At 33.6% G+C, this 18,476-nt stretch overlaps 3 protein-coding genes across 3 annotated transcripts; all 3 read right to left on the reverse strand.

Moving 5' to 3' along the window:
• Positions 1-460: 460 nt before the first annotated feature.
• On the reverse strand, positions 461-1,859 carry LOC118034999 (arabinogalactan protein 41). The gene is made up of 2 exons (XM_035040483.2): positions 1,595-1,859; positions 461-759 (listed from the first exon to the last, which is right to left on the reverse strand). Exons 1-2 carry the CDS (start codon positions 1,704-1,706, stop codon positions 662-664), a joined length of 210 nt encoding a protein of 69 aa, XP_034896374.1. The 5' UTR covers positions 1,707-1,859; the 3' UTR covers positions 461-661.
• Positions 1,860-7,451: 5,592 nt separating this feature from the next.
• LOC118035008 (uncharacterized) lies at positions 7,452-8,029 on the reverse strand. The gene has a single exon (XM_035040494.2). The coding sequence runs from the start codon at positions 7,925-7,927 to the stop codon at positions 7,649-7,651; it is 279 nt and encodes a 92-aa protein (XP_034896385.1). The 5' UTR covers positions 7,928-8,029; the 3' UTR covers positions 7,452-7,648.
• A 3,632-nt stretch (positions 8,030-11,661) lies between these two features.
• LOC118035017 (CMP-sialic acid transporter 1) lies at positions 11,662-15,035 on the reverse strand. The gene is made up of 8 exons (XM_035040499.2): positions 14,868-15,035; positions 14,388-14,471; positions 14,090-14,304; positions 13,879-13,957; positions 13,464-13,633; positions 13,020-13,206; positions 12,296-12,373; positions 11,662-12,186 (listed from the first exon to the last, which is right to left on the reverse strand). The coding sequence occupies exons 1-8, from the start codon at positions 14,916-14,918 to the stop codon at positions 12,043-12,045; spliced, it is 1,008 nt and encodes a 335-aa protein (XP_034896390.1). The 5' UTR covers positions 14,919-15,035; the 3' UTR covers positions 11,662-12,042.
• Between the last annotated feature and the right edge of the window lie 3,441 nt (positions 15,036-18,476).

The following is an 18,476-nucleotide window of genomic DNA, read 5'->3' on the forward strand; positions in this document are numbered from 1 at the left end:
AAATGATTTTAAAATATAAAAAAAAAATTAAAAAATTTTTAAAAACACAGGTCCAATAGCAATGGTCCTTGGTATAAATAGATGGCAAAAGAATAGACAGCCTAAAAAGTCTCCATCTGCTCTGTTTAACCCAAAACTAAGAGATGAGGGAGGGCCACCATCAATTTTCTACCTTACTATAGCTACCTTTCACCAGCAACTATTCTCTCCCACAAAAATGCAACGGCTAGCATGCATGAATGATCATTGTCATGTCACGCATACACAGTAGTTGAAGCAGGCTGTAATTCTGTAGCCTGCTTGATTTTTTTTAGACGCTGGTGGACATGCATGCTATGTTTACAGAATCCCTCACATGCGAAATTGCAATGAAGCATTTTCTGGAATAAGAAATGTGAAAAAGCAAGAAATTGAATCATCTTTCGGGGTAAATGGAAACAAAGGAAGACATGAGCTAGGGTGCCTCCGAACAAGAAGATGACATTAGCAACAACCACAAATCCCAATAACAACAAATTCGTCGTCACAAGTCAGAAACACTCTGTTCATACAAAACAAGACCCTTGATCACAGAAGAAAATAAAAGATATATTCACACCATTCCCAACATCTAACCCGCCCCAACCTCTCCCTATTCTACCTCCTCCAAATTTGAACCAATTCAGAAGCTGTGGGATAAGTCTGCCGCGTGAATGAGGTACGTGAGTGCTAGTGCCACCAACATCAGCACGTACGCAATGCCTTGGTCAATTGATGTCCCTGATTAAAAACAAAAGCTCCCATTAATTCTTGGACAAAGCCATAGATCGACTCCATGTTCCTCCATATCATTTTATTTTTTAAAACAATTTTTCTCCTTTTAAGGCAAGATTCAAGAAGAAATGCACTGGCACCTTGATACAGTGTAGAGACATTTTAATTTTGTTGTGAGTTTTGTTCGAGAACAATTTTTTTTTAAAAACAATTTTTTTCCTATCAACCATGACCATAAATCATTGTTGCTAAACAACTTCAATGCAAGAGCCAAATGCATCATAATTCAATCTCATTTTCCTTAACACGTACAGATGCTTGCAACCAACAAATAGTACTAATTAATTCCAACAATTTTTTTAAAAAAAAAACAATTGGTTACAATAACTTCCTGTACCATTTATTCACCTAAATCACCCAACAAATAAATTCCTACAAGCCCAAAACTGAATCACACTTTCAAGAAAATATCCACAGCACTCCTGTAGTAAAAGAAATTGACAATCCCATTTCCCAAAACCTACAAAATTTTTGCTTTGACAATTCTGAAACTAAGTCTCCATTTCATCTCTATCTCAATCTATCAGCTTCCTATGAGCTTACTTTTCCTTTTCTTCTGGACACGGGACCACAACAGCTTTTATTAAGAGAATAATTAACATAAAAACTAAATTGCAGCATTATAAGCCAAACATTACCAAGAACTAGATCTATAAACATTGTGTGTGTGTGTGTGTGTGTGTAAAGAAAACCGGGTTCTCATGGATCCGAGATTTACCATCTTAAAAGGCTAAAAAATACATATAAACAAGAACGTAGAAAGAGAGTTTTGAATCTTTACCATCACTGGTAGGGGCAGGGGCAGGAGCTTGGGCCTGAACAATGGGCAAAACGATGGCAAAAACAACAAGAAGAGCAACTCCAGCTGCAACAACCCTGGAAACACCTGCCATTTTTCTTTTTCTTTTGATTTCTCTTACTGCAACCTCTCAAAAGTCTGCGGTTATGAAGAGCAGGCGCAGAGAGAGAGAGAGAGAGAGTTAGTGCCTTTTTTAGGGCAGGAATAAAATGGATGAATGATTTGATGATGTTTCCGTTGCTGATTCGATCCTGACTAGGCTTATATAGTGGGCACGAAACCGGTTAAACCGGTAAGACGGTAAGCAAAGGAGTGTGGGGTCCAGGCGCATGTTTCGGTAGGAGAAAGAGGATTGCCATGTGTATGTGTAGAGACGTTAGTTTCCAGCGACAAATAGATAGCCGCCCAAACGATTTGAACAAGGCTATTTCTTCACAATCAACACAGATGATTTAAAGAAAAAAAAAAATAGCACGAGCAAAACTTTTTTTTAAAACAATAACACTTTTCAACAGTATTTTCTCTTGAAATATCTAAAATCTAAGATAATAAACCTAGATCATGTTTCATGAAAATTAATTTTTTAAAATTATTTTCCAAACTTTTATATATTTATTATTATTAGATAAGCTTTCAATGCCAGCAATAACAATCTTGAATAATTTATATATTCTATGATCAGAAAAATAACATACAAAATGTTGAAAAAATAGCTAAAACTAACCTAGTAAATGAAATTTAAACTGAATAAAATTTTAAAATTTTAATTTTTAAAAAAATCTAAAAATAATTAGAAAATTTTTAAAAATAATCTAAAACAACATATTCTTAGTTTAATTTGAGCATAATCATGATCATAGCCGGCTATAACAAGATAATTTTACTATAGAATTTGACTTGTAAAATGCATTGACAAAATATTCCAGCCACATCCAGCACCAATTGAATTAAAAATTATGTATGATTTTGTAAAAAAAACTTAATAGACATGTTCAATTTTATTTTTTTATAGTTTGATTTATTAATATGATTCATTCGACTTGACAAGTCAAAAAATAAATTAAATAACTAGTAAATCTCTATAATGTTTAAATTTTTTTATTAGAAAAATATTAGTAGCACCTAGATATTTTTTTAAGTTAAAAAATAAATTCATATGACCTGCAAACAATAAAATAAAATAAACTATATTTTGCTATATTTTGGATATAGCCTGTGTTGTATGCATACAATATTGAGAAATATTATTGCGCTCAACCTATAACTATGCAGTAAGATCTTATAAATTACACTTTATATTATTAACTAGCATGCATGCCTGGTTAATTTTAAATGAATTTGTCTATTAAGATATTCTTTTATTACTGCTCAATAGGACTCTTCTCCTAGCTGACATAGATTTTATTTAAAAATTAATTAAAAATAAATAAATTAATAATGAGAGGTGTAGTTCAACTAATCAGATTTTAGGTTTGCTTTCCAGAAATCACCAGTTCGAGTCTCATAAACCACAAGGCCGCTAAAGATTTACATAGTCGTTGACTTTCAAAACTCGTGAAATTAATCAAGATACATGTAAACTAACTTGGACATCACATTAATAATAATAATAATAATAATAATAACTATCATTCTATACCATGTTGGAATTAATCCAACTTATTGCATATTGCAATACAGCCTTTAAATTAAAACTGGTTCATTAAAAAAAAATTAGCAATTTTTTTATTTCTAAGTAATAATTGCGGGATCGCTATGATTACTTTAATTAAAAAAAAAATAACAATTACAATAATTTGCTTCTCTGAAAAGTGACTGCTTCCGTTTGATTTTCTTCATATTTCTACATAGAAAGTTGGACAAAATTAATGATTTTTATTTATTTATTGACATCATATGATGACACGACACATTAATTAATAACTCAATAATTAACTTAAAAATACCGCTAGTCTACAAGTTACAGCTTAGCAGCATAAAAGTTTTTGCAATGAAATGCCATGTTGATATTAATTAAATATTTGACAAAAATATAGTGGGAGCGGTTGCAATTTCGGTTAACATGGTGGCATTTAGAATCCCGTAGGGCAACTTTCCTCCTGTAACGGCACAAGTTAGTTTACACCTTGAGCCAGCAATTGCCAACGAAGATTCTGATTTTGGAGCAACTTTGGAAATCACGACAGCCAATGCCAACTAGAATTCCTATATTTAAAGTACCTTAACAAATGAATTAATTGGATAAACACACGCCACTTCTCCATTAAGCTAATAATTAACAAGACTCAAATATTAGATCACGAACATGTTTGCATTTGTAATTATGTTTCATTAAATTTTGAATTTTTTTTTACTTCATTTTTTGAATCGTTTTGATGTGCTGATGTCAAAAAATAATTAACATCACACGAAAAGTTATTTAAAAGCAATCGAACCGCCGGTCGCTCCTTTTACCGTGAAAGGGAAAGTACGATCGGGCCATGGGAAGACCAAAGAGCCGAGGCACTCGACAATAGCTAGCTAAACCAAGCCTATACTTTGGGCCACAACGAAACTTGTACTAGAAGCCCTTAGCACATCGAGGTTCATTTCTGTACCAGAAGCCCCTTATATCAATATATATAAGCAAATCAAAACTTTCCAGCTCTGGATCATGAAACCCTAGGAGAAAAGAAACCCAAAGTCACAACATTGCGCGACCAAGATGACAGACATGTATTTATCTGTTTGGATGGTGTAATGTTTTGGATATATATAATAGTGAGTCTCTTGTAAGATTGGTTTTATCCATATGGCATGTTGCAATAAGAAGGTTTTCCAGATTGGCTCCTAATTGGTGTCTGAAATATTGCAGTGCTGTTCAAGGCTAGCTCATGGCGGCCATGACTCACAGCTCCCTTTACCAGCTAAGATCATTGGTTGCTTGCTGATAAGAGACTAAGTAAGTTTGCATCGATCACCATGTGAACGAACGGACCTCCTATAAATCAATCAGCAATAATGCATCGATCCAAATTCAAGATCATCAGCACTGGTCCTTCTCAACAATTAATATAACCCAGCGCGGCAGCTAAAGGTACAACACATCCATTGTCAATATTCATAGAGTTCTTATATGAAGTACTACTAATCATGGCCGTTCGTGCCTGGCAACCTTAATCAATTTTATATATATATATATATAGTTTGCTAGGTAATGCTTAACCTTTAAGTCTTTTTCAAGAATTTTGAAAGCGGGGATTGAATCAACAAAGAGGAGAGATGATAGACCACACATATATATTACCTGCAAATCCAGCAAGGAAAGGCGACTTCCAATGTTAAAAAGTTACCCGTCTCTTGAATGCATGATCAGGCTTAATTAGTGAATCACAAAATCAACATTATGGTATTATAATTAATATGAATTCTTAAAAATAATAAACAAATGTGTTTGCTTAACCAATTTGATATAAAAGATTAGGTTGTTGGGAAAAACTTAATAAATAGTTTTCTATTACCCTTTAGTATAATTTCTTCAAGTAAAAACATTTTAAGTTTTAAATTTTCACAAACTAACTATCATTTCACATTGAAATATTTAATTAATTTAAAGAATAGGATAGTAGAAATTAAACTCGTAACAATATCAATACTCTAATACATATCATGTTAAAAAATTAATTCTACCCAAAAAAACTTAAAATAGTAGACAAAACTCAATGAGTGATTTTATATTACGTTGGTTTCAGGAATGATTTTATATTACTATCCAATATATATATTCTCTTAATTTAAAACTTTTTTGGTTTAAAATTTATACTTGACCCATTGATCTTGTTCTTGTTTTTATTAATTTTATTAGATAAGATGCTTTTTTTAACTTCAAACTATAGTTTAATTAGAGAGAATAAAAAGATGGTGAGATTAAAATCTCTTATCACTTGATTATTAAAATCTTAATAACATATAAAAAACCTATCTTTAACTCAAAAGATTTCATGGGTTCACATAGAATAGTAAAGTTTCACGTCAATATTACAACGTCTTGCATTGGAGCCCCACCATGCAAGTGGACTTCAATCAAGGAACAGTTAATCAACTTGATTTTAATTTGTCTTGAATTACTTCATCCTATTAATCACAATATTGATCAGACAAAAATAAAAAGTAAGATAATCTAGCTAGTGCCTGATTGCTTGCTTGGATATATAGCAAGAGAATTCAGACAGCAAAAACATCATGGAAAATGACAGATGCATGAAATTCGAGTCAGCATCTGCGGGAAGGATACATTTTCTAGAAGAAAACTATTTATTAAATTGCATATTTGTCCATTCCAATGCCATGTTCCTGTCGTGGAGCTGAGGGCACTAGTTATTGCCACATTCAATTAGGAACCTACTTTAACCAAATTGCACACGTAGTACTGTATATCATTCAATATGACAACTTTCATCGGAAGATTCTTCTTCCCTGTTGTTTCATCGGAAACTAGTTATCTCATGAATAATGGAATCTAGCATCTAATTCAGATTATTATTTTTGTTTGATTTAACAATAAAAGAATTGCATGAGAATTATAATTAAATATTGTTGGTTATATATGCTACTATTAAGAAAATATATAGCATAGTGCGTACTAAACAGAGTAAAGTTTCAATAATCATTATATATATTGATTGCAATCTTAGAATTTCAGATTATACAAAGTATAATCCTAAATTAACATAAACTAAATATGTTCTAGCAAAAATATAAGTTTGTTGAACAATTCTATAATCATAAGGTCAAACTGAAACATTTAAACATAATTAATAAGCATGCTTGAAAAAAAAATGGCATAAACAAAATCTAAACTAGATTGTTAAAAAAACTTGCTTAAGCATTTAGAATTTGATTTAAATGAAGATTTGTTGTTGTCAATGATCAATTATATGTTCTTAATGTTTTATTTCTTTTTCTTAGTGTAAACAAAATGTTTAAAATTAGTTTCTCATCAAGATTCTAATTAATATCGTCACTTTATTTAGTTGTACTACAAAACAAGTTTCATAAATGACTCAAAATCTTTTTATAAAATAACAGACCCCAAGTTTGAGAGTAGAAGGAAAACTATACTTTCAAATGGGAAAAATTGCTCGCCCAACTTCCAAATTTACCCCGAGACAAACAACACAAAATTGATGGTTTATATATCAAATTTAAGGAACGTTCAAATATAGGATATGTGCCAAGCTATCATATTAAAATCGCAATATTGCAATGGTTCTTAGTTTACTATTGAGGGAAAAATCACAATAAATATTGATAATCTACCATATTAATTAGTCTTGATGTTGACTGTATCAAATTTGAAAAATAATTTATCAATCTACATTATTAGTCTAGCAATCTTCTGAGCTTGTCACCTCAAGAGTAAGAATTTAATATTTAATATATATATATATATATATATTGACCTATGAACTGCATAATAACGTCGTGTCTATAATTAATTTTATTAGTTAACCACATAATACAATTATTATTACATGTGGTATTTTTTAATACAATGACCCCCTTTATTATCGCGAGACGAGGAGGTTCGATGATGCCTTGCGGATGCTATTCTTTGAGTTTCTCCCGTGCTTCAACAGGGTCAACCTTTCAGCGAGATGCTCACCCTGGTGAACCTCTAGGATTTAGCAGAACAAAGCCTCTAGAGCTTGCTAGGTCAATTTTAGAGACTGCGAGTTGGATTTGTCCTCTCTCTCTCTCTCTCTCTCTCTCTCTATATATATATATATATATATATATATATATATATATATATTGTTACAAGGAAGAAGGAAGAATGAGACATGAATACCAGTTGATCTATCAAACTTACCGGCAATCTTCAATATATTTAATAGGAAAAAAACACAGTAATTAAAACTAAGATATGGATTTCATAAACATGCTAATAATTATTTAATACATGGTTTTCTTAATACAATACATTACATAGACTGAGTTACGTACAACATGATAGTATGTGCAGAAATTTGATGATCACCATCAAATTGAGGACTTTCACTCATTCTCTGAAGGCCAAAGGAAGGCTCCCATGGCAAACTTCCTCTTCTGGTTAGCATCTCCAATAGCAGGCAGTCCGTACTCTTTCAACAAGCAGTCCAATCTCCACTCAGGCATGGTCTCGTAGTCAGACTTCCTGTACCTTGGGTAATGCAGTGGCATCTGGAAGCAAGAGCAGGTGCCTCTTTTGCTTGCTTGATGCTGGTTATACCCATTAGGCCTCAAGTCTTTAGGCATCGCCGAGCTGACACTGCTTGGGCAGCTAACTCCACTCATCTCAACTATCAACTCTCTATCTTTTGAGCATAATCAGGGCTAGCAACTGGCCTCTTATAGACAGCCTAGAGAGCAAGGTTGAACATTCGAGCACGTCCTGGAGCCTAAAAACCACAATTTAATTTGATGGCATTAATGACATGAGAGTGAAGCTTTTTTTTATTTTTTTTCATGGTTATATACTTGTATTGTACGCATGCTATGATGTTAATGAGGGCTGAGTTCCATTATGCAATCTATATCTTCTTGCAATCACAGCTACACATATCACAGTCCAAATTAAATGCATGAAAAAAGAACGTATGGCTACAATTCCTTTACCATTTGAATTATAATCATACATCATCTATCTAGGTATTTTGAAATGTTCAATGAGAAACTATATTTAATGCACTTGCCAACCAACCCATTACTCATTACCTCAAAAAGTATAATAGCTCTGAGAATTATAGTTCAATTGATTAGGTTTTAAATTTATTTTTTAGAAATCACCAATTCGAGTTCCATAAATTTTAGAGTCACTGAAGGCTTATATGGTCGTTAACTTAAGGGCCCGTGAGATTAGTCGAGGTACGCACAAGCTGACCCGAACATCCACGTTAATAAAAAGAAAATAAATAAATAAATAATTACAATCATGTTATTTGATCTATGTACTTAGACGTGGATGCTTTTTTTTTTTTTTTTTTTTGATGTCCTATATATTGGCCTTCATGTAACCAAAAGCCTTGACATATAGAGTTTAACTTAGATGGTAGATCCCTGATATAAGAATTGCTTAATTGGAAATATGAAAAGTTAGATGATCTGTGCTATCCAAGGGCACCCTCTTCCTCCACCACATTAATTTAAGCATTCAAGGGTTCTTCAAAAATACATGAGAGACTTGTTTTTGCAGGTGACACCAGACCAATTCATTTCAGCCATTCCAATTTGTCATTCATTTAGTCTAGTGTTAGCTTTGTGAAGCCCTAATCTCTTTAAAGTTTCGGCGACTTCACCAAAACCCATGCTATTCAACTTGATGATGTCCCAACTGCCGCCCCTCTGTTTTTCTTGTAGAGAACAATTAGATCAGCGTCTCGTGCTCTCGTGGGTCAACTCAAATTTCTTCTAGTGTAAAAAAAAAAATGTGTGTAAGTGATGGTAATATTTCTAAAAAAATATAAATTTTAAAACTAAAAAATCTATAAAAAAAATATTATATGAGGTGATGGCGAGTCAAAGCACCACCTCTTTTATTTATTTTTTTTTGTTAATTAATAATAATTATTTGATATGTTTACATCCTCCTTCGCCATTTTTTTTTTAATATTATTGTTGTTTATGATTGTGTATGAGAGTGCTAGGGCAGAAGGATGCTTAGGAGGAGTTACTACAGCTTGATCAAGCCCTGATCAACACCTGGTTCTGTGCTAGCCATTCATGGTGAACGGGATGGCCGCATGCTATAAATTAATGGGCTCCACCGAATGGGGAAAAATCTGTATCCCTTCGTTTTTCAAATAGCCTGAAGTGTGGTAATTGCTTTTTAAATAGTTTTTCATGTTAAAAAGTATGTTAATAATATTTTTTTATTTTTTTAAAAATTTTTTTTTAATATCAACACATCAAAACGCTCCAAAAAATACAAACTGCACTTAATTTTAATAAAAAAAAATGAAATTTTTTAAAAAGTAGGTTAAACCACAGTGTCAAATTGGCAATTTATCTGATGAACCCAATTCAGATCCAATCATTTTAATATCGAGCATAATCAAAGGCTGCATGACTCAGCAATATTATTAAATGTGGGATTTCTTATGCAAGGACTCCTCCTTGTGTCGAGAGGAGCAGCCTCTCATGCAATTCCTTGCCTTCTTCGATGGGTTGTTCCTCTTCTTCACTAGGGCTGCTTGCTCGATTCACCAACTGACCTCTTCTAAAATGGAAAGAATGGGTTTCAATTTTCAAGCTAGCATCCTATATGATAATCCACATCATGTGGTGAAATGTCTTCTCTAATCTTAATAGAAATATATGCAAAATATTGAATAGTTCAGAGCTGAAGGCATGGAAGAAAAGATGGATCAAACATACAAGAGTAATGAGTGGTGAGTGTTTAAGCTTGTTTGAAAACACAATTGGTGGCACGTTTTTAAAATTATTATATTTTAAATTATTTTAATATATTGATATTAAAATTAATTTTTTTATATAAAAAATATTATATAAATATATTTCCTAGAAAAAAATATAATTAGAGAAACGCGCTATGCTCTTTCCTTGATAGAATCTTTCATTTCAGAATATATTGAGATTCATGAAATAGTAATCAATTAAAAAGAAAAAAAACTTATCGACGTCTGTAATGAGTCATGATAGTGATGCTTGGAAACTGCGTATAATATGCCAATCAGCACAGCTTCATCGATTGGAAAAGCCATTACTTGTCCTGATACATTGGTCCTATCCATGGAAGAGGAGTTATTCAATTAGGAAATACATAAAGAAACTTGATGTACTAAAAGACTTCCAGATGCTTTCAATCAGGTCCTACCAATCATATCTGTTCATGTCGTGGATGAGAAGGCATATTATATGTGATTTTCATATTCAATTAGTAACCAAATTGTTAGCGCTAATTAATAATATATTTAATAAAAGGACAAGCAGATTATTGTCAACACTAATATATGGATTTCATGTAGGCACACTTATTAATAATCACTGCCTACTAAATGATTGTAATTAACATTTCCAACAGCAACAGCCCAATCTCTATTCAGGCATGGCTACAGTCCCTCTTCTTGTACCTGGAATACTGCCTGCAATGGCATCTGGAAGGAAGAACAGTTGTTTCCTTTTGATGGCTTGATGACGGAAGAGGCAGTGCTGGGCCAGCTTCTCAACTCTCTTTTGCGAGTAAGCATGCCTGGTAATTGACATCTATAGGCATCCGAGAGACTAAGGGAGAACATTTGATCATGTACTGCAACTTTAAAAACTTCAAGTGGATTTCCATGGATAGGCATTAATAGTTCTATGTGGGCATGTTAAAGAACACAAAGCTACACGTGACACTCCAAATCAAATGCTCAAGGAATCGTGTGGCTAGAATTTCTTTACTAGATGAACCATAATCATAAAATAGCATATAATATAGCTTTTTTTCGAGACCGAGGTGCGTCTTTCAAGCTAATTTCCAGAAATGAAGAGTAATTTTATGTTTTCTTGAACAATTCATTCATCAAAAGGTCATTATTCTACACCTTCCTTTGGATTTCAACATAAAATGAGAATAAGTTTAGGTGATTACTCTACACCTTCTTTATGCGAGGATTCTCTTTCTTAGGGCGAGGTGAGGAGAACATGTCTTGCCTAGGCTAGTCTTTGTCCTAACTCTATTGTTTTGATGAGTCGTCTCTTTCTTCACCAGGTTTAATCGATTGATCGGAAGATCTAAATTTGATTTGAATGGAAGGAATTGATTTCAAGCTCTACAGGCTAGCCTTCTTTATTCTTTTGCTGAATTCTAGAGATCATCTCGAATACAGGCTGACCATTTGCTAAATAATCTGCATCATGTGGCGAGATTTTCTAAGCCTGCCGAAGTAATACTTTTAATAGATAGAAGCACGGAGCTGTCGGCATAAAAGAAGCGATGGGGTCAAGATCAGACACTAGAAAACCCAACGTTCATCCAACCAAAGGAAGTCTCATGAGTCTTAAATGGAAAATTTGAAGAAAAGAGCTGACAAATATCTCATCCCTTGATAGCATCTGTCATCTGCAAGTACAACAATGTTTCTGGATGATAGTAATCAATGAAAAAAATGGACATACGAGGAATTACATTACAAGAATCTCATGATTGATAATGAATCTGAATTCTACTTTGAACTTGCATAATCAGCTGATACTGCAAATAATTAGACAAAATTGACCTTTTTTTCTTTCGAAACCAGAGCCAAAATCTTAATAGATGGGTTATATAGCATTTGTTAACGGTGGAGAAGAATTCAGTTGTTTGTAGAATGGGTTCTGATTAAAGGATATCATGCTTCTTCATGCCTGCTGTGCAGAACAATTGCTTTCATGCCACTTTCAATAAGCAATTGGCAGAGGCTAAAACATCAGGAATCTGTTCTTCGCTCAACTGCTACTTCTTTCAGGTTCTCAGGAGCAGCTCTGACTTGTGGAGGCAAATCCACAAGCATGTTTGGAGGGGCAAAATACATGTGCAGTGACATCATACAGATGATTGTACCCAATAAAAGCTACAGCATGACAAGGAAAATAAAACATCATTGATGGTATCGAAATCAACCAGCATATGCTATAGGCAGAAAGGATTTTATATTTGATAACCTGTGAGTGCATGAGTACCTGCAAAGTAGGCTTGAGGTTAAAGAGGTACACAGACAAAACCATTGTTAGAAGCATTGCCAGTGATGTAGAATACACCTGAAACAGGGAGAAACAAAGTATAATATTTTAATATAGGCACTTGAGGCTAAAGGGCCTAAATTACAAGTAAAAAGACTCTAAAGACTTTCGTACATCCTCTAACACTGGTGGCATGTAAAGATATTTTGTCAAAAACCTGGAGCCTTGTCTTTTACCAGCAGTCTTATGAGCATGACTATAGCAGACTTTGAGTTCAAAATGGAAAATTACAATTTATAAAGCTTGAGCATCCTATACATAGTGAGGAAATGGCTTTGCATATGATGCCAAAAGAATGAAGTTCTCATAAAGCTCTCTTCCGTCATGGTTTCAGGCAGATTCATGAACAAACAGATAGTATGGAATGATGGCAAGGAAGGGTAGCTTTGTGGCAACCACCCCTGACTGGATCCAGAGAGATCCTGGGTCTTAGTCCTCCCTTGCCCTCTTCAGCTTGAAAAGATGGAGATATTATAGAACGATACTACAGTATAAAAATGAAAAATCAAGGGAGCATTCTAGTTTCTACAAATCCTTTCACAACATTGTCATTGAAATTTTCTCATCATCTGCATCTATAGGACACACAGCACCGAGGGATATTGTCATGCTTGTGTGCATCCTCTGAGAAAGATTTATTTCGAGCCATAAAAAAAGAATTTACCTTCACAATATTATCAGCATACTTCATCAACCATGAAACCAACAAGCCAGTGGATCCAAGATTCAAAACAACCATCCAAGTTGTAATACTGTAGCCATTGAAAAGGCGTTGCCACCAAGATCCGTTCTCGTAGCCACCTCTGTAATCATCCAGGACGAGCCGAGCCATGTTGAATATTGAGCCAAATCTGAAATGGAAGGAAATACCTACATCATCATCGTAATGAATATAATAATATATTTTACCAAGGAATGACTCCACATTCTCCATTGCAAATAGCATGTGCATAGAGCAGGGTCAGGAATATATAAAGAAGTGAAAGACAGGTCCAAGAGCTTGGAAGAAGATACCAGATCAAGATTTCTACCATGACTACTTGTATGCAACATTACTAAAATACTATATGTGAAGGAAAAAGTCATTGAGTGGAGAAAAGATACCTACGTATATAATTGTACATTTTGCCAGTACAAGCTATCATTGTTCTTCTTCATAAGAAACTCTGTGTAGACACCTGCTAATGCGGATAGACAAGCAGATAGTACCCCCAACATATAGCCTTGGATTGGAGCAGCAAACAAAGAATCACAGGTTGCTTCTCCACAACCATTGACCTACAATAAAAGAAAAGGCATAAATAGTTTTTTTTTCTTTTTTTGGTGGTTATAGATAAATGTTAATCAAAAGAGAATTGGGATCATGAAAAAACTCATTAAAACAAAGACAATGATCATGTCGTTAAGACTTTAATCTCGATATGAACTTCCAGTACACAAGTACAAAAAACCAAAGAACTAAACAGAGCATGGAGAGGAAAAACAATAGCTTAAATAACAGCACAGACAATTCAAATAATCACCTGGCTCGTGGTTGTTCCAACAGCTAATAGAACAATTGCCATCCACTGCAGATTAGAGAGTCTCCTCCTCAAGAATAACCTGAAGAATGAAGTTTAGAGGGAGGGGGGGTAGTCAATGGATCAACTGCAACGATGCTAAATTCATACTAAAAGACATGCAACTTTAAAGATCAAAGGGCATAGTTTCATAATCATAGTACAAACTAGGCACCTGAATAATATCGCAGTGGAAACAATCTTCAAATTACCCATTATCTGATACGTGGACGTATCCACATAAGTCAATGTAGCAAACTGAACATTGTTATGAATTAGATATATGATTGAAGGAATAACATATAAGCGCACACTCTTCCATTCTGTAGTCACCCTGGTAGATGGTGATATCCGACATTCTCTCCAAAGAAGTAAAGTAGAAAGCAGCAGCTGCATTTTTTAAATAAACAGGAACGTCAAATTACATGGACAAAACCGGTTAAACAATCATGATCAAAAAAAAAAAAAAGTACCTTGAAAACTTCAGCAAGAAAGGGTACAGTGGCATAGTCGTACAAATACTTTCCATTGCTCTGAGATAGAGTCGTCAAAATGCCCTACCAGCATAATATAAAAGGAGGAGGATAGGTTAATTATTAATAATTTAACATCTTCAGAAAAACAAGCATAAAAATTACTCTTCTAAATACAATCTAACTTCCTCGGATGCTCTCCACGTCCTCCAACCATCACAGCACTCGAAATCAATTCACTCGTCTTATTCGATCAATCGTCCGGTTTTTCTATTATTCATCTTTTCTTTCTCAAAACAGAAATGCCTGATCTCTCTCTTTTCTCATGTTCTTATAATTATTAACTCTTGATTACATTTTCATAATCAAGAAATCAATAGCAGTGGCTAAAAGGAATTGTAGATTCAAAACTTAAACAAAAAAATCAAAGAGATGTATCGAGATTTTAAGGAAATAGTTAGGGATTTGGAAGTAATTGACCTGGGAGCTGGTGAGAATTGTGAGAAGTGCGGCAACGAAGTACCACTGCATCCTCGTCTTCCTCGATTCCCTCGCAACTCTACTACTACTACTATTCTCTCTTGACTTCTTTTCTTTCCTTTCTCAACTCCTTCCACCGTGCAGCAGCTTATAGTTATTTTTGTTCTTGGATGATATATTAATATTTTTAGTATAGTCTTTATATAATTACAATTACGTCCTCTCCTCGATACCAAAAGTATCTGCTAGATAACTGACATTTCGGATTAAATATTTTTAAACATAAAAAAATATTTAGTAAATTATAACTTATTTTTAATTTTTTTTTTTAAGGACTATCACATGTAAATGTTCAATTAGTCTACAACTTAAAAGTAAAGGAAAAATTACATCTTTGCATCCGTGTTTTAGGAAATTGCAATTTACATTCTTGGAGGCTGTTTGGTACCGAGATTGTGTTATGTACTTTAAACAAAACATAAATGCCCACAATATTTTTGTATTTGAAACAAAAGAAAAAAAAAAAAAGTAAGCAAATGCTGGCACATTGTTTATGCTAATTAGTTAGCATGAATTGTGGAGCATGGTCATATAAACAGTGTTCACATGCTATAGTGTTTTGGCCGGATCGGTTCTGGTTCAAAGCATTTTGTGTTTTATTTAAAAATTTTTTCAATGACACTGTAAGTAACATTTGTAGAATTTGAATCGCTTAATGATCATGATCTTCACAAAAGAAATCATATAATTCACATGATGAACAACATTAAAAAACTATTAACATGATGCACGTTTTTATGTACCAAGCTTTTTTTCGTAGTTGAAAATGTATGTAAAGTAGAAGAAGAAAAGGAAAAGGAAAATAATGGCTTCGATTATTTCTCGTGAGTTCGCTGAAAATTGAAAAAAAAAGGGGGGAGAAAAACATGAAGAAAAAATAATGGTCTCCAAAATTTTTTGTGGGCTTATTGGAGATTGAAAATTGAAAAAAAAAAGTTATTTATGGTGGTTAGGGTTTTTTTTTCGTTCAATGACAAAATTACAATGTTAATATATTACAAGCGTTATAATTTAGCCATTAAATAAATTAAATAAAATATAATGATAATTTTATAAATAATCTGATATTTTTTGTTTTTTTTTTTTGTACAGGAAGTTACGTGTTATAATATTATTAAAGTTTAGGATATAAAATATAATATTTAAAAATAAATAAAACAAAAAAAATCGAATTATAGTAACCTCAATGTAATTTTCCCTTAACTAAAACTAATCTTCCTTCATTGATCATAATCGTTGGCCGTAGCACATTGAAACCTGCTATTGCTGTTAATAGATTGTTGAAGGCCCTCTAGCCTACTTTTTGTACACAGATAAAATATTTTTGTAAAATTTCCGTTTTTGAAGTTTTTAGAGAGAGATTTCCTCCAATTACTCCCAAAATTTTTTACAGCTCGTCACATTCATAGGTCCGGTGCCTTTAAGCGGGGTTGGGTTGTTATCGGATATGTTTGACTAATTTATTTATTTATAAAAACTCTGTTTAATTTGTTTAATATTCAATAATATAAATTAAGTTTTTAAGATGTTTGATTCCAAAACATTTAATTAAGTTGTTATTTTAAAAAAAAAGTCTAATTGCACAATATAAATGCGTATTATATATCGACAAACACTACTTTAATTAAGTGTGTTTTAAGCAAATGAAGAGTAGAGCTTTAAAATTAGCAATGTTGCCGTTTGGTTTTTCTTCATTCAATACAAGTCCTTGCTTATATAGCCCATCTGTCTTGGAGTTCGGTGGCAGCTTGTTTTTCTCTTAAGAAACTTGATGAGAATTTCTCAACATCGTGCAGAACCTTCCACCCGGGAAATCGAAATTACGAAGATCAGTACAGATGAAACATTGCACCGATAGCTAGAGCTTGTTAACTTCATGGAATAGCAGGCTCAGGTCACTCATTGATTGCAAGTTTTTCTAGGTTAATATAAACCCGTCTCTTGTCTGTGACCACTCGGTAAAACGCACCCCCGTCTAAGATGTTTCTCCCATGCTTAGGGAACCAGAAAGGAAGTTCGTCATCATCGGAAAACTCAGGATATTTCACTTTACATTTTTACTTTTAGTATCCCTGCAGGTGTGCTTAGATGTTCTCTTGTTAGTGACTAAAAAGAGGAACTTGTTTACTTGATGCCCACATATATGCCAATATTCAAGTCGGGTGGATAGAAGGCAGTTTTTGCTTGGGATGCCATGGTTTGAGTAGGGATCGATGTGGTGGGGTCCAAGTTGATTAATTTTTGCCAAGTTCATGATCTTTCTTCCCATTAGGATGCCTCTTCCGAGCCTTCATCTATGGTAGCTAATTGTGATCCTTGCCGGAGGGAGTACATGGCCTGTTGCCTGATGTTTCATGGTGTTGCTGTGCCCAATGAGGACGTTAATGTTGCTGTTGCCAACATCAAGACCAAGGGCACTGTTCAATTTGTCCCCGCTAGATTCAAGTGCGGTATCATCTACCAGCCACCCTCTATTGTTCTTGTTCTTGGTTGTGATCTTGCCAGGGTGCAGAGGGCTGTGTGCATGATCTCCCTCCTCCACCAGTATTGCGACTTAATTGCGAGGTGCCTCTCTCACGTCGACCACAAATCTGGCCTTACGTATGCAAAACGTGCTTTTCGTGCACTGGTGACGGTGCGTACGGAAAAAAATAAGTTTGGAAGGTTTTAGAATTAATATACTCGATCAGATTTAATAATATATATAATTGTAAAATTTTTATATTTTTTATATGTTAAAAAATTAATTTGATTCGCAACGCAATAAAATAAAATATACTAGTTTCTATTATATTGGGTGTGGCCTGCACTTCCATGCAAATCTCTTTATTCTTTACCTATAAACACGCTCACTCAATTAATTATCTGTCTATTTAACTCTCCTACATAAAACAGAGTTAACTTAGAAAGAATATATGCGTACCAATAGCACAGGTATGAATGTGCTTCTAACTTTGTTTATACCACTGGCAAATAGTTTTTTATAATAGTAATAACTAATAATAATTGATTGTATTTTTATAGCAATATTTTTTCACGACGAGAAGTATTTTTTTTTCCCAATTAATTCTACAAATAAATATTTTATATCATATGAATTCAAATAAATGGTTTTTCAAAAAGATTGATTGAAATACTCAAATTCAAAAGGTAAATCTTTTTAACCTTCTAACCAATTATTTTTAATAGCAAAATTCCCAACTCGTAGCCATTGTGAAGCAACGAGCCCTTGCGTTCATAAAGTATTTTTTTTTTTTTTTTTCAGAAAATTATAACGCAGGCGTTAGGCATGAAGCAAACACAGCGACCTGCCATTATTATTATTATTATTATTATTAACAATAATAATATCTAACATCGTGGCCCCACGCCGTCACGTCTAGGCGGACGTGCCAGGCAATATCATTCCATTACGCGCCATGTGGCAGACAACACGTACTTTACGCTGGTAGGACGGTCAAGCACCTGATGACCGTTACGAACTTCAACCCCCTGTAGTCTACAGTCTGCTCCTCCCATCGAACAATAATAATGACCAGATAGGTGGCT

This window comes from Populus alba, chromosome 3 (assembly GCF_005239225.2).
Source record: "Populus alba chromosome 3, ASM523922v2, whole genome shotgun sequence".
Classification (NCBI taxonomy): domain Eukaryota; kingdom Viridiplantae; phylum Streptophyta; class Magnoliopsida; order Malpighiales; family Salicaceae; genus Populus; species Populus alba.